Source organism: Centrocercus urophasianus, unplaced genomic scaffold, assembly GCF_019232065.1.
Source record: "Centrocercus urophasianus isolate 14NV4802_14NV808 unplaced genomic scaffold, USGS_Curo_1.0 seq_15, whole genome shotgun sequence".
In the NCBI taxonomy this organism is placed as follows: Eukaryota; Metazoa; Chordata; class Aves; order Galliformes; family Phasianidae; genus Centrocercus; species Centrocercus urophasianus.
In genome coordinates this window covers 38350755-38367812 of record NW_024884697.1, presented here as the reverse complement: position 1 = coordinate 38367812, position 17058 = coordinate 38350755, and the positions used below count along the sequence as shown (strand labels likewise).

The 17058-nt window shown below is 34.2% G+C and overlaps 1 protein-coding gene across 6 annotated transcripts in view; it reads left to right on the top strand.

Moving 5' to 3' along the window:
* PPFIA2 (PTPRF interacting protein alpha 2) overlaps window positions 1-17058 on the top strand; it is a 284143-nt gene that overhangs the window by 203187 nt on the left and 63898 nt on the right. For all 6 annotated transcript variants that reach the window (XM_042815464.1, XM_042815463.1, XM_042815462.1 and 3 more), the window contains one exon: window positions 11238-11354. In XM_042815464.1, the coding sequence (XP_042671398.1) occupies window positions 11238-11354 (117 nt within the window). The remainder of the gene's footprint in view (window positions 1-11237; window positions 11355-17058) is intronic.

Genomic DNA, 17058 nt, shown 5'->3' with positions numbered 1-17058 from the left:
TCTGTATCAGCTCCAGGGTTATTTGACATTTGTCAGATGACATGTTTGGAGGATCAAGATAATATCACTGCAAGAATTAGTCTTGTTGATTCTTTATCCGTAACAACCTTCAAGCGCATTCATCTTGATAAAAATACAAGCATGTGCCCATTTTTCTTTGTTTATGATCTGCTGTAACAATATATGGTTTTATTATTTATTTAATATATTTCTTTGGGATGATTAAGCAATTTTCTGTATATTTATTATATATTACATGATTTATTAGAAACATCTACATCCATTAACTCTCAAAGCAGGTTTTAAATAGTGTACCAACATCACAGTATTATATTTTATGCCTATTACTCTCCATAATCAATTTTTAATGCATAAATTGGCTTTACATGCTACAATTGAATAAAAAATATATTTTAATGACTCAAGTCAGTCATTAAAATCAATTTTAAACTTCAGTAGGTTCATATTTATTAACCAATATTCTAGTTAATATATGAACCAGCAGATGTATCATTTGGGTCACTTCAGCACGACAGTGCACCTGCAGGTCTAAGGGTATTCTCCAAATTCTTAGGAAGCATGATGGTAAAAGCTACACATCTGCAATAAGATGAATCAAGGGTATTTTGCTAGTCACAGGTCCATATTAGATCTCCTTCATTGACAGATGAAAAAGATTCTCCTTCATTGACAGATGAAACAGAGCAAGATCCGTAAGTGTGAAAAACTGATATGAGAGAAGTAGGAAGAGCATATGCTGGGTGTATGCAATGAATAGAAATGTCTTTGTAAATGCTAATCTAAGTAAATACATTTATGAGATTTTTGAAATCAGTTTGTTTTTTAAGTTAGTGGAACAAATTCCCATCATATATCTGTAATGGAAATAAATATAGAAATAACTTTACTTTGAATATACTGTAAAAAATATTTCAGCTTTGATGAAGAAAATTAGATGCACTTCTTTTGGATAGGCACTATCAATATTTACATGAAATTACTCAGAAAGGAGCTGTAGGAGAATTTTATTATTTCATACCATACTTAAGAAATAGCCCAGTTCATATGGCATTGTATCTGGAAAGTTTGTATGTTTCTATTTGTGTAATTCACGGTTAATTTCTCTGCATTAGAGAATTGATATCAATTTAGATATATTTCCTGCAGTAATTGTAAAACAAAACATTTTAGAAGTTCAATTTACTAAAAATGTTCCTTACAATTAAAAAATTATTTTAAAATGTATCAGTAAGGACTAAATCTTTGATTTTTGCTAGAGAGACTTGTGGGAAAAAAAAGAATCTCATTGAGAATGTCACTGAAGAACAGTAACATCTTAACTAATATTAAATGGGTACTTTTGGTTTACTTTTTGGAATTGAGACTTTAGTTCATTCTATGGTGCTTCAATTTCAACAGACTGTGAGATAGAAGATTTAAGCTAGGAATTTCTCCCCTTATGAATGCAGATTAGGGCACTGAAATTCTTTAATTATAGTTCTGGGTTAAGGTTCATTTCTGGTCTGGATTTTAAGTAATATCCTATCCATTTGTATTTTCATGTTTTGCACAATTGGTAATACAGATGGTGATTTTAATGCAGATACAGTATATGGAAAAATTTAATAAAACTGTCTACATACACATGCAGAATAGTGGGATTTTCATAACAGATGTGTCCAGTTTAAACAATTTCAATGTCTCTAGATTACACTATGTAGATAAAGAATATAAAATTTCATTTTGGGAAGGATGTTTTTACTCAGAAGGAAATAGATTAATGTAATCAGAGGAGGAAAATGGATTTGCTGTGCAAATAGCAAAATACTTTTATTTTAACCTCCATAGATTTTTTCAAGCCCAACTATTTACATTAAGCATAGGTTGCTATCAATTAACTGCTTGTATACTAAAAGCAATTACATAAATTCCTAGAAGCACATTATTTTTGTTATGTTTCTTCAATGTCTTATATGAAAAATTATGTTTGAATGTACAAATATATGTATATATACACCCTGAGTGAATGTATATGTATGTATATACACACACATTGAGACTGTGTTCATATAAACATGTAGGCTGCTCCACAAGTTATGCTTCCTATCTAGTCTCATGGAATCTAGAACAGATATAAACAGCACAATAATACTACTTGATAGAGAAAATTTGAAGCTACAAAGCACTGTTTTTCAACATAGTCACCATCATTATGCATTTTCAACAGCAATGAACAAGAGCATGCATGCTGTGCTCATAAATATCCATACCACCTACCCTGTCACCGTGCTCACATGTACTGTTTGGTTTCCATAAGGGTTCACCAAACATCAGTGAGTGTCAATGGGTGCCATTTTTTTCCACATGGAGGAATTCAGTGACACACCCTTCCTTCTTCTTTTCCTTCATTCATACCTCCATGTCAGACAATATTCTGTCAGACTGCTCCCCTGTGCCATCTGTCAAATGGCAACAAAATGTCATGGAATATCGGCGGGAAGGTTCAACCTCTACTGCCATACCACCAGTATCCATCTTCAACATCATGGGCTAACATAATAAAATAGGAAGCACTGCCTATGGATTAGCCCTTGTATAATGCATTAATACATACACTGCGCAGAACAGTGAGGATCATAATGCTTTTGCCAAATCTCCGTTCTAGCTGGCTGGAAATCATTCCATATACTAGTGGTGAATTGTGAGGCTTTTGTATCCTAACAACTGTCTTTGTGAGAGTAATAATGTAAACCTAATAATTTTGCTACTATTTCATTGAACATGGTTTAAAAAAAAAAAAAAAAAAAAAAAAAAAAGCAAAAGAGTAAATGTCAAATACACAATATAATACAGCCACATAACTGATATTTGTTAGTATTTTTCCATTGTGCTAGTCTATGTAAAAAATAGTTTGCTCACTGTATCTTGTTTCACAGAACAATTTTTGTGACAAATTTAAAGTAGCACATTTTTGATGGCATGGATAAAGGTTTCTCAAGAAAATGTACTGAAATGTACCCAATAATCCAGGAAAAATCCTAACAGATTTTTTTTTCCTAACGGTAACTACACGGTTGCTTTAATTGCTTTATATTCTGTTTACAAAGAGTTGCCCCTATATCACAGAAATAAACGGTACTTGCTGTAGATCATGCACAATAGCACATAGCTGTTGTGCTATATTGCTTTATTTGTTTCAGAACTCATAATGAAGTGAAGGAGACTGATAAAGCCCATTGCCTTATTACCAGCCAAAAGTCAAAATGACTGCTGATCAACCTAATTCAGAAAGAGCCAGAGTTTAGTCATAGCCTCACCGCAAAAGGCCCCAGCAGTGAGTGTCACCAGACATCAGAATCCTGGTCCTATGCAAAAATGCCCTCATGGATACATTGATAAAACACTGATGCCTTCGATTTGTTAGTAGGTATTGTGAGTACAAACCAGCAACAGTGAAGGATTGCAAGTATGGTTAATATTCTCAGTTAAATTTAAGAATCTTCCTAATTCAGAACATCTCCAATCTTTTTTGCATGTTGTCATCCTGCATTTGCATTTGAGTGATATAAAAGCAGCTTGAAAATGCTAACAGCCATACAAGCAGGGTCACAGAAGGTAGTACCTATATCAAGATTTTAAGGATTAAATAAACAAGACATACAAGAAGTAGGAGAAGCAAGATGTTTTAGCTTTTTTTTTTCTTTTTTTTTTTTAACAAAACTTGAATAACAGAGGATGTAAGCTATGAAATAAACATAATCAAGGGCTGGATCTCAGTGTGTGACAATATGATCTTCCACTTTTACTATAAGGTGCAGACACCCCTTGACTTGTTAAGCTAACTATCTTTTACAATGTCCCTCTGATGAGCTTGAAAATTGTTGCATTAATCTGAACATAAATTTTCTTACAGCATTAGCCAGCGCATGCTGGCTTTCTACTAATGACAGGACAACACTTGACCATTAAAAAGCACAAGTATATAGGTTCTCTTCAATTTTCTCCTTTTTCAAGCTCCATATCACAGAAACCCAAAATAATATCTATTTTCACTAGGCCTACAACTGTCTAATCAACAAGGGTTATAAAGACTTTCTCACAACAATTTCATCTTCATGAGGATTTGTCCATAGTAATGAAATATTAACAGGAGTATTAATAGAAGGTCAGTATTTCAAAAAGGAAGAAAGAGAAGAATTTATGATGTAAAAATGTTGAAAATATGTATTTGTCATAAGTCTTACAGTATTTTTCTTTGAATAAAGTATTATTTTTCTTGACATGTCAGGATACCTTTTGGCTCAATTGTGTAAATTTTCTGCAAAGCTTACTGTCTAAAGAGCAAGAAAATATACTGAGATGCAGACAAATATAACGTAAACCTTGTTGATGTTGTCAGTCAGGTACAAAAACTAATTTTAAAAGTGAATTTTCAAAATGCTATAAATGCTCAATTTATAAGTCTGTCTGATTCATTTAAGTAGCTGAATGGTAAAAAGTTAAAAAAAAAAAAAATCAGATGTGCCAGATAATGGGCTTTTACTCAAGACCAACCCTTCTAAAACCTCTCATCAGCTTTGCACGAAAAACAAGGTTTTCAGCATCTTTAATCATTCTGTTCCTTGGGAAATGGCCTGGAGATCCATAGGATAGAGAGGAGTTACGGAAGAGAAATCTTGTTTCCTTTCTGTTGATTGCAGCAGAATAGTTTTTCTGGAATAAAAAGATAAAGTGGAATCCATTAGAACTATATGGCCAGGAAGCAGGGAGAAGAATGGATTAAACAAAGTTACTGGAGTAGCTAATATTTGTGATTAAAAATTTTTTTTAAAAAAACAACAACAACAACAAAAAAAAAAAAAAAAAAAAACCCACAACTTTTCAAAAACACTACAAAATTTCTGCCATGCAATTAGAGCTCTACATTTAACTGCGTGGATATGTATTGCAGATCCTGAGATTCTTGGTAAAGAGTCATGTCATAATGGAAAATAAAATCCAGTGTTTTAGTTAATTTATTTCACTCTTAGTTCTTGAAACTGTCAATTATCATTATTAACTAGTAAGAATTATTTGAACTGAGGTTTCAAAGAGCATTTACCAAGTAAAATGGTTTTTGTCTGTAAGACCAAAATTAGATGAAAGATTTAAATTCCATTGTTAAAAGGATTTTAGATGAAGTCATACAATAATTTCCAACAATTTCTGCAACCAAAACAAAATTTCAGGTTTGTTTACAATGAATGAATAAAGTATAATTTTTTCTAGTTTCCTATTATTTGCTGGAAATATTTTCATGTTTACTGAGAAAAAGTAATTGCTATCTGCCATCTGAGATTTCATTTCCCTTCTTTAATCCCATCTACCAAAATTGCTATGGTGATATGAAATTTCTATTAGAGAAAGTTTGTGACTCACTTTGAGCTGCTGTTGCCTTGTAAAACAATGTTGAGAAGGTGGTTAAGACACACCCATGCTCTTTCCCTCTGTTTTTATTTTGTTTTCTTTTGTTTTGGTGGTCTAATTACTTTCTCACTAGTATCACTTCATCACTGTTAGTTACTCAAAGAGAAACAAACTGCTTGGGTTCTTCCTTTGACTGATATAAAAAAAAAAAAGAAAAAAATTGAGCCCATTGGGATTCGTGGATTGTCTAGTAAATGATGTCATTCTATGGAATGTAATCTCTTAAAAACCTAAGTCAGTTCAAACTAAGATACTTCTCATTCCACAGCACATTGCTACCCATATTGCCAGAGAACACTTCCATTGCAATGGTAGTTTGTAAAAACAGAAGCTACTGGCCAGGAGAAGAAGCCTCACATTGCCACTCTCTCAATCTCCCCTATTTCTGGAAATAATTAAAAATATTTCCGTCTTTATGACACTGTGAGAAACTTACAAACAGTAGATCAAGTAAACAGTTGTGTAATAGTTATTAGTATGTAAGTTTTTATAGGGAAGAAATAAGTCTTATGAGGGTTTATTTGGCAGGAATCAGAGTGCTATCTGCCAAAACCACCAAAGCTGGTGCACTCCATCACAGTTGTAAGTACAGAGATCAGATAGGTACTGTTGCAGTACAGTCAAGCTGCTAATTCTTTGTGTGCCTGTTCAGCACAGCTGGTGCTGGGCTGGTGCCTCTGCTTTGCACAGTGAGCACCTGTGATCCAGTAGTTTTCCTACAGGGCTCTAGCTGCCAAGATTGCTGTGTCTTATCTGGAGCACACTGTGTCCTGGCACATGAAAGGGTTCCTCCATCAACCTGCCAACAGTGACAGAGTGATGTAACTTAGAAGTGGTTTCTTTCATGCAAAATGTGCTTAATTAAGACAAAAGGCAGACAGTGGAAGTGGATTTGAAATGTCAAAGACCTAACACAGACCTGGCACTGCCTCAGGCCTTGAGGCGGGCCAGCCTGGGCTCCCACTGCTTGCTCTGGCCACTCAGCCACTGTTCTCACAGCAGTCATTCTTCAGACCATCTCAGTGTGTATCTGGCTCATCTGGCAAATGCTCAAGGCTCTCTTCTCACTGTTGTAGTAGATGAGTCCATTTTGATCTTCAGTCCCTCCAATGTGGGTCGCAGGATTAGTGCTAGAGCTCCCATGGCCTCTTCCCAGCAGCAAGATCCACTGCTGTGGTTGATAGAATACTATTGGGCTTGGTCGAGGTTTTGCCTTTCCTGCAACACAACATAACCAAGTGCACAGAGACATGGGCAATATTTACCTAATGAGAGTTGGGGTTTCCCCCAGGCATGTACCTTTTAGGTATGACTGAAAATAGGATTTTCAGTTGCTGCCACTGTACTGTAAAGGGAAATGTCCATTCAAATCTTTTTGTACCAGTTAGTGTAATTCTACACATAATATTATAACACTTTTGAAGAGTTCCTGCTTGGAATTTCCTGAGCTCTCTGTTTTGCAGACATAACAGTGATTTCTTCCATGATCTGAATATGTGGGAAAAAATATACAGAGAAGTGTATACTGAGTGTATATTTGAGGCTGCAAATGATGTATAAGTGAGGGACCAAAAGGAGTATAAGCAAGAATGCAGTGGATGGAAACGCTCTGAGAGAGCACTGTGTCAATTTGCTTTGCCTTTCATTTGTAAATTGTGTGTTGACTGGAGCAATCTGTTGAGAAATTTAAAATATTTGTCTCTATACTTGTGGCAAGAGAATTCCTCTGTAATTTGAAGAATCAGTTAACCTCCATCTTCCTAGGAAACAATGTTCTTAATATCCATAAGCATAATTATTGAGTATTTGCGCCTCTAGTATTTCAGTTTTCCCTTTGTTGTAATAGTTGTGAAGACAAGTGAATTAATGATTGCAAGGAGGTAAGTATCATGGCAAACAATGTGATAGGGATACTTTTCTAGGTAGTCCATCTGTAAAGCCTTAGAACCAGACATGATCTCTTATAGGAGTAAATGCAGTTCTTTCCAAGTACAATTCTCAAACTATAACAAACCATGCCCCTGTAGCAGAGAAAGCATTTCTGTGACTTGGATGCCACTATTCCTAGTCTTGCATCACATATAAATCTGTGTTGAAGTGCAAAGTTCTGAATGTCCTTTCCTGGACTTACTCACGCTGTTTCTGATATTCAGCAAATACACTCAGACTGAGAAGATGTAGTCACAAATATCTTAAAGTACTGTAGCCAAGTCTGTCACATCTCAACTGACAGTCATTAAAATTGCAGCAAAATCTGTAACTATCCAGGTGATTTTCTAATTAAATATTGAAAGTCTCTTTTGAACAGGATTATTAAAAGATATCTTTTTAGTGGAGAATAAATATAATCAAAATTAATATTTCTACATATTGGGCATTTTTCTGTAAGTCCTGTGCACACAATCTACAGTAGGCATTCAGATTACCCTCACCGAGTGAGTTCCATTCTTCCTAAAAACTACCCTGAGGAACACATAAATTGTCTCTGTTTAGTTTTTAAATGCCTTTTCCCTCCCAGTGAAAATTTTCAAAATGCCTAGTTTATATCCTGATTCACAAAAGGATCAATTTGTTTTTCAATAAAGAGGTTTTGCAGGTGTGCATTCCATGATGTGTTTTTCCTCCACCAAAAAAGTGAAAGAAATAGAGCGTATTGTTATTACAAGACCTTGATGATACAAAAGGCTGATTATAATTCTTTTCAGAAGTTATATATAAAATTCTAAGAAAATGTGCATGCATTTTCAGCTCTATTAATTTTTTAAAAAATTGTAATAATGACAAATTCTGTCATTATTACATTATGGTACAATTAAATAATTTAAATCAGTTAACCTCATTTAAATGTCTCTGAACTGTCTAAGCAGTGGCTTCTGAAAGGTTGTGTTCTGATTAACACAAATTAGAAACATAACATGAAAAGAGTACATTTATATGTATGAATCAGGATTTAAATTTCCATTTTGGGAGAAGCAAACCACACCGGTCTCTAAGCATCCTTTATTCCATGTGCTGCACTCAATTATGGTAATCCATATAAAATTACCATTTATTAAACCTTCAAACAAGGTTTATCCCTGCCAAAATTGAAGCAGAGTCAGAAGATGGACTGGGAATCTGAATTATGCTCTCAGTAGACTGAAATATGATACATTTTTAAAATGTAGGCTGTTGTAATAATGTAGGAAGATATCCAAGTAGGGAATTTCCCTTTGTCTGAAAGAATTAAGTGTACAATATAGTCACAAGTAGTTTGGCATACCACCCATGCAAAAATAAACATCTTTTTGATTGCACTAAATTAAATTTAAAAAAAAGTCTTTTAGCCTTTTAGATCTGCCAAACATAGCAAATTAAAAGAAACAGGTGTCAGCAAGTTTCATTGTCTAGAACAAATTTGTGTTGAGAGATCAAAGGAACAAGTTCAGTACTTTAAGGTAGGGGAAGTAGTAAAAAAAACCCAACAACTTAAAATAATTGTCTTCCTTTAATGCTTACATTCTTTAAGTGATCTAAATTCTTACTTGTTGTATAGAATCTAACACTGTATACATGTATTTAGAGCCTCTTTTATCCTTTATCCACAAAAATTATATTTAAAGTTGTAATGCTAGTAAACTGAATGATAAATAAATCCAAAGGAGAAAAATAAAAATAATTAATATAAAAGTATTTTTTATTTTAAATATGATAAAGAATCCTACAAAAAAAAATGCCTTTGATGTTTTAGCCTTATGTGATTATTAATTAATTTAAATATATTTATTTCTCTTCATGCTGTAGGCATCTGTTCAATGGAAAGCAAATTTAAAGCAAGATGATTACACCAGTTGTCTTTCAATCCTTCACTGGCAGATGGCTTTAAAGGCAGTTTAAATTGCAAAAATATGGGGAAAAAAGTCAACATAGAAATTGATTATGCAACGGTTTAAAAAATTACAATAGGACTTGATTTAGCTTGTGTATGGGCCATATGTATTTGAAAACATAAATTTATGTTTTCATCTGTAGTGTTATACACATTGCAAGAGGGAAAATATACACTGATGAGTTAACTGAAATAATTTTCCTCACTGCATATGAGGAGTGAGAAGGACCAGGTTCGTATGTACTATCACAGCACAGGCATGGTCTTTATTCCATGATTTTTTTCTGGAATTTCTTCAGTTTTTTTATGGAATTATTACTTTTTCTAACATTTAGCTATCATAACGGAAGCATCTAATTTAAGATAATCATCGATTTTCAGTCAGGAGGAAAGATATGCATGTCATTTATCCAATCTCTTTTGGACATAGAAGGTCCTGCTGGTGATGTTTGCCTCCAATTTTTACAGAAGAGATCAGATAACCACTTTAATATCAGCTTTTAGCACATTGGCTTTTCCATTATCCTGGTCTGTGCAAGACAGATAAGTTCAAGATTTTCAGCTCAGCTATTGTAATTTTTGTGCCTTAAGCCAGTGGATAATAGCAAACGCTGAAGGGTTAAGCTTAGCTCTGTACAGGGGTCACAGGTCAGGATTTCAAGCAAAAATTTTTATGGGTAGGAAAAGTACTCAGAATATTCTTGTAATATACAGATACCACTTCTCCCTAAGGATGTCAGAACACTTACAGTCTAGCAGGAAGGGTTCTGTTTTATCTGGTACCTAACTGGTCATTTAGAAAACAAATCTGATTATTTGAGGACAAAAAAATGTTATGTCTGTTCATATTTTAAGAGGTATTACTAGGACTTGAATCCAAGGTTAATAATATAGTTCTGAATAATTGCACAACAGTGCTATTTATGCACCTTTATTTTTTAAATGCATTTTATTTAATTTTAGCAAACATGACTCCATTCTCTAGAATATTACCATTATCCTTTTCCAAAAGAAGAGTTAGCATGAAATCCACCAAAAATTACATCAAGAATTACTGCCTTATAAGTATTAGTATGAGTATTAGTATAAGTAAATAAGTATTAATTCACAGATACCTGGAAAACTGTCTGTGAACATGTTCTGTAATTGAGAGGTTAAGTTGGATATTGTAAACATAAAAGCATAAATATAAGGATTAGGCATGCGCATATTTCTCAGAAGCAGTACTACTGAGTTTCATGTTGTCCACTCAGAAAAAGAATAGTACAGAGAGAAGTCAGCTTATTTTCCAATGAGTGAGATTTTCGATACCACTACCAATAAATAAAGCAATATCTTTAACATAAAAAACAACTTGAAAATGTGTTAAAATACTTTATTTACATGTTTTTCCTATCAAATATTGCTTAAAGTATGTGTTGCAGTTACTAACTGGTGAAAAGTTGAGAAAACTAACACTCAATTTTACATCACTTGTGTTTGATTCATATTTTTTGTCCCTGTGCTCCTACAATGCCGTGTTGTTGTCAACTGTGTTCAGTACAAAAGGATTAATCTTACCCTTGCAGTTATCAGTTTCCTAATTTATAACCAAGAGTTCTTCCATGTTTCAAGGTGGAAATTAAAAAAATAAATTAGTACAAAGTAAAAATAGAAGATAAAACAAGACTTAACACTGAATCTCCAGTCATTTATTGGCTCCTTTATATCCATCATGGTCCTTAATCATTTTTTCCATTTCCCTGAATGTGTCAACCTAATACTGCAGCTGCTACGAATGGCCAGTTTGGTATCATAATGTCACTAGATTGCCTGCAGATGTCAACAGATGTCAACAGATTGCCTTCTCAGTGATTTTTGGTTTTCTTATACATATTGACCATTTACTTTCTGTCTCTTGCAGATTGTAGCTTTGCGTGAACAAAATGCACACATTCAAAGGAAAATTGCAGCTGGTGAAGGGCCTGCTGAATCAGAACATATTGAAGGAATGGAGCCAGGGCAAAAGGTTCATGAAAAGGTATAGAATACTAGTTTTCATTGGAATACACAATCAATATGAAAAATAATCCAATATATTATTTTTTAATGTGAACATTTTATGAGACTTTCATTTACAGTGTTGTTTGCCAAGCGTGAACATCAAGCTTCTTCAAATGAAAAGCAAATGCAAATGGGCAAGTCCTAGCTTTCTGGTAGGATATTGAGTTAGGTCTCCAAGTTATAATAAAATTTTATTGGATTTTTTAGCAAAATACTACAGTTAAGTACAATATATTCTGCTGAGTGGTCCTATCTATGTCATAGACAGAAAAGCATAGTGTACTTGTACATACATATGAAAGTATATATATGCAAAAACTGCTGCCAAAATAGCCCATAATGGAATGAAAAAGAAACCTAAAAACTATAAAAGATAATTTTCCTTTGTGCTACCTACCAACGTGTTGCCAATTCATATTCTTTTTTATGTAGAGAAAAGTGAAGAACATTTTACTTAGCATTTTTTCAGTACAAACTAGCTGAATGTTAAGACAGTATGATTCATTTTTTCTAAGCAATATGAAAGGTCTTGTAAGTGTATGAAGTGATGCGTTGTTTCAGAAATCTTTAATCTCTTTCATTTGCTATTTTGAATTAGCAATCACTTTAATCTATCTCCAACCAACAGTCATGGTCAGGTTGGGTGAAAAAAATTTTTTTGCCCAAAAATTGACTTCAGTTTGAAGAATAATTCAAGATAGCAAAATAAAAGATTTGCCTTTCTGAATTTATTATTACTAGACTTAAAAACAAATTGGCGTACCTGAACTTGTGATTGAATTTCACACACCATCTACCATATGTAACTGGAATAGCACAGTGTGTTCTCTACTCATGCTATAAACTAAGTCCTTTTAATGCGGTGCTTGCTGTCCCAGCTGTCCCAAAAAATAAGATGCTGAGATTAAGAATCTTTTTTCTCTTTTTTTTAAGTCATTCTTTGCTGATGTTTATTTCTACTACTATATGAGTCATTAAAATTGAGTTATTGAATAAAATGGAAAGTTTTCAGAAATGATTGTATGCATTTGGGAAATTACTTCAGAAAGTATTTCATTTTCTGATGTGTGTATACCTTGTATATTAACTGTCATAGTATATCCTGCACTTACAATGGCGTGTTTCCTCTACGCTCCAAAATTTATTGCCTATTTCTGGAAAATATAGGAGAATATTCCATAGTAAGTTCCATGCTGAATCTTTTAATTCAAACATATAATAAAAAATTACTAAAATTATTCTGAAATTACTGGAATTTTATCTAGGATGAATTTGCCTGAGTAATGACTTCTTATCTTCATGGACACCCTGTATGCATAAGAGGGTTACTGTTTGACAGAGCACTTCAGGCAGATTTTGTTACACTGAAGATGAAAGCTCATCATTTAAGTGCAGTGTTAATCAGGGTTTTCCTTGGAAATGCACTGTTTCTATTTTTTAAACTTAATTGCTGTTATTTGTAACGATAGCTTTTAAAACTGGACACAATTCAAAACCAGTTTGTCTCTATTTGATGATTATATAGATATATGTTTCTTCCTAGCCTTGACACTATCATCTTCCAATAATTAAATCAACTGCCTGTAGCTTATAAATACTAAAATCTGTTAAAATATTGACAGTGGTTATAGACATTGCATCCAGTATAAAAGGTATTTTGCCCAAGCAAACTCAGAGTAGGCTGAAGTGTCAAGAAGGTTTTGGTTTTGCAAATCAAACTGAAAAAAAGGAAATAGTAATTTAAAAAGTAGATGATATCTTTCAGAGCAGTCATCAGAATCTGTTCTACTTTGGGACCAGAATATTGTTTGATTCTCTGATCATTTTGGTCAGTAGAAAACTGCAGAAGAAAACTTTCAGTTGATACTTAATAATTTATTTCATGTGTACTCCTTTGCTCTTTCATTTTAATTGGCAGCATAGGTGAGCAGCAGAGAACAGAATGAAGGCAGCCTTCATCAGAAGCAACAGTTTAAATAGGACAAAGCTTGGATTCAACACTGGCTGTCAAAGGGATGTTCATGATTTAGAGACAGTTTGTTATAAGGATCATTTGTTTTGCTGCTTAAGTACAATCATGATGCATAATAATAGTTGCAGACACAATCTCATCCCAAAGCATTCAATTCACACTGTAAATTAAGAAAGTAGTATGCTTCAGACACAGAATAATTTTCATAATCAGATGTTGGGTTAGTATCTAAGCTGTGCAGGTACTGGGGGGATTTTCTAATAATCCTCTTCCGAATAAATATTGATTATCTAATGTTAAAAGTGTGTGTGTAGGAAGATTTGATGAAGATTGAGACACCTGGAAAAATAAGGACTTGCCAGAGAGGAAAGAAAAATGGGGAAAAACTGCAGCAGGCTCTAGAAGCCTTCATGAATCTAAGCTGTCAGTCCTTTTAATGGAGTGTTCATAGTGGAATATCATGCAGTGTTTCCCTTTAAAGAGGCTTTAGGCAAGTATTGGTGGAGCCCCAACCCCTGCTTGCGTTTAAGAGACAAGGGTATGGCATGAGGAACATGATTTAATGATGGGATTTGATGATCTTGAAGGTCTTTTCTAATCCATTCTCTGATTTTGTGAGCGCTGTTGTGCTTAGTAGCTGAGTGTGTCTGCATAAAAATCACAGAATGGATTGGGTTGGAATGGACCTTAAAGATCATCTAGTTCAAATCCAGCTGCTATGGGCGAAGTTGCCAAGCACTATGACTGTGAATATTTAATACTCAACACTACAGCTCAGGCATCTTATGATGCTGAAAAGCTGCATTAATTTTGCAATGTTTACACAATAAATCAATAGACATTCATTCAGATCTTTTAATTTTCAGAAGAGTTTTTTTTTTTTTTTTTTTTTTTCATGTAAGTTAACTTGTCTTTCAGTCATATAAACTTATTTTCACATTTCCTTATAAATTTCTGCTTATCAAGATTATCGAAGCATTGCTTTAGAAGTCTTATTATCTATGGGAATTTTATTCCCCCCCACCCCTCCAAAAAAAAAAGAAAAGTACTTTTTACCAAGGAAATGGTGTACATTGCTTATGAAGCATAGGAAGGCTCTCATACCTCAGTTACTGCCCAAAATTCACACATAGTTTCACAGCTGCTAGCACTTGCTATCTTCTGATGGAGAAAGAAGTCTCACAGTGTGGTTCAAGAGTCTTTCTTTAGGTTGAGATGCCATCATCATGTGACAAGTACCCCAGAGGCCAGTAACCATGAGCAGTAGGGTCACAGACTCATAGCAGGTAGGAGATTTGTCATATCTGGAAGCAGGTCAGTGGAGCATAATCTAGTCTACAGAAACTTCTGCAGTAATGAGATTTTGACACTTAGAAACCATTCCTCTCATTTTAGTCTTTCGTAAAGATTGTGTCACTTTCTGAAATCAGTTCCTTGCTGAACCTTAGCTTGTATCTATCCTCTTATTTTTTACCTGTGTTTTAGATTATTGATTTCCTATCTAATTTCATACCAACAAAATAAAGTAAAATTGCCTACACTTGTATTCTTTAGTTATGTGTATTTTAAATATTTACATTGGCAAGGTGTCACATTGTTAGCAAATAGAACATAGCGTCTGCAAATGTTTGAAATGCTATTTTAATATAAATTTTTTGTGCTTCATGTCAAGAAAATTATGTAAAATCAAAAGAATATTTTTCCTTTGTTTTTCAACAGAAGTTTTCAAGTTTTCAGTTCTTAGTTCTAGTGTAACATATGTCAGAAGTTTTCTGGGTTTATGCTTTGCACTATTTACCAAGCATAGTCAGCCAAACTACAGCAAGTACTCTCAAAGAACCATGGCACTGTATTGACTTGAGAACATAGCAAAGACTTCAGTTTTGATGCTGGTGATTTATGGTGTGACCAACTTAATACTCCATTAGAGAAAAAGGTTAGGAAAGAGTAGACAAAATGCAAATGCTTTCAAGGTTAAAAAAAAAAAAAAGAGAGAGAGAGAGAGTGAATGGAAAACAAAAAAAAGCAGTTACTTACAGCATAAAATATTAGTTTGTTGAAGAAATCAGTCTTCTCAATTTTACTCTTGATTTTAATTATTCAGTGGCACTTTGTGGTTAGACAGGATTGAATTTAATCCTCAGGCCTGAATGTGCTTATGCACAGGGACATCATGTGAATCACCTGCACCTATCCTGCCATAATCTGAGAGACACAGAGGAGGAGTTTTATCAAGTAAATGAATTCTGTCTCAACTGCTGACTGTTTGGGAGTAATCCTGTGAGATAATCTTTTTTTTTTTCCTTCTCCCAGCACTCCTACATAAACTTCTAGTGCAAAATATGTAACTACTGGCTTATAGTACCTACCTAGCCCAAACATACCTTGGTCAGTTGGTTTACAGCTGCAGACAATTTGTTGCTTGGAGGTTCTCTGTCCTGTTCTCGGGATTCACCATTGCTAAATTATGTTCCTGTGCATAAATTGCTACATTATAACTCAATCTAGGTATATTTTTACAGGAGTTATCTCCTTTAGAGTGTGTTGGCTTAGTCTTATTTTACACTTTCTCTTGTTTTACTGTCATTCTTGGATGTTTGTTTTGTTTTGTTTGTTTTTGCTAGTAAACCAGGCTGCAGCTGATTTTTCTTTTGGTTATTTCAATGCAGAGAGAATGATATAGGGAGAGATTGTTAGGTATAACGCTCCAATTTATTGTTCTCCCTGCTTTTCCTTGAAGAAAAAAATAGGATTTACCAAAGCCATACAAAAAAATTGTCAAAAACTGAACACAACTTAATGCAACTTAGTTCTTGCTTCTAACCAGTGTACAGTCATTACCCTCTCTGACTTGATACTGCACCATTATCATAATCCTTTCTCCCATTTTACTCAGAGATACTTATGAGTTTCTTATCTTTATCTGGGAATTTTTGGCTTATGCTAGAACATACACTGGACACAAATCTATGGGGCCAGACGGATAACTGAAGGAGCTGGCAGAAGTGGTTACCAAGCCACTTTCGATAATTTATCAATAGACCAGGTTACCTAGGGAGGTCCCAATTGGCTGGAGGTTAGTGATTGTGATGCCCATCTGCATGGAAGGCAGGAAGGGGTATCCAGGGAATTATAGGCCAATTAAATCCAATTACAGACCTGCCAGCTAAAGCTCAGTGCCATGGAAGGTTATAGAATAGATAATCTCAAGTGCCATCACACATCATGTACAGGACATCCATGTGATTAGACCCAGTCAGCACAGATTTATGAAAGGCAGGTCCTGTTTGACTCTCCTAATCTCATATGACAAGATGATTCACTTAGTGGACAAAATGCAGTGAATGTTGTTTACCTGGATTTCAGGAGAGCATTTATGTTCCACACAGTATTCTACCAGTGGAACTGGCTGCTCGGGAGTTGTATGGATGCAGTGTTCACTGGAGGAAAAACTGCCATGATACCAACAAGTATTCATTGTGAACCATGTAAAATTAAATTGTCAGTCACTCAAAAGTGGCATTACTCACCACTCAGCATTAGGACAAGTTTTGTTTAATATTTTTGTCAATGATTTTATGAGGGAATAGAGGATACTCTGAGTAAATTTGCAGATAACAGCAGGCTGGATGAAATTCCTAATCTATTTGAGGGTAGAGAGGCTCTGCAGGGGAATCTGTATAGGCTAGATGGATGGGATGTGTCCAAT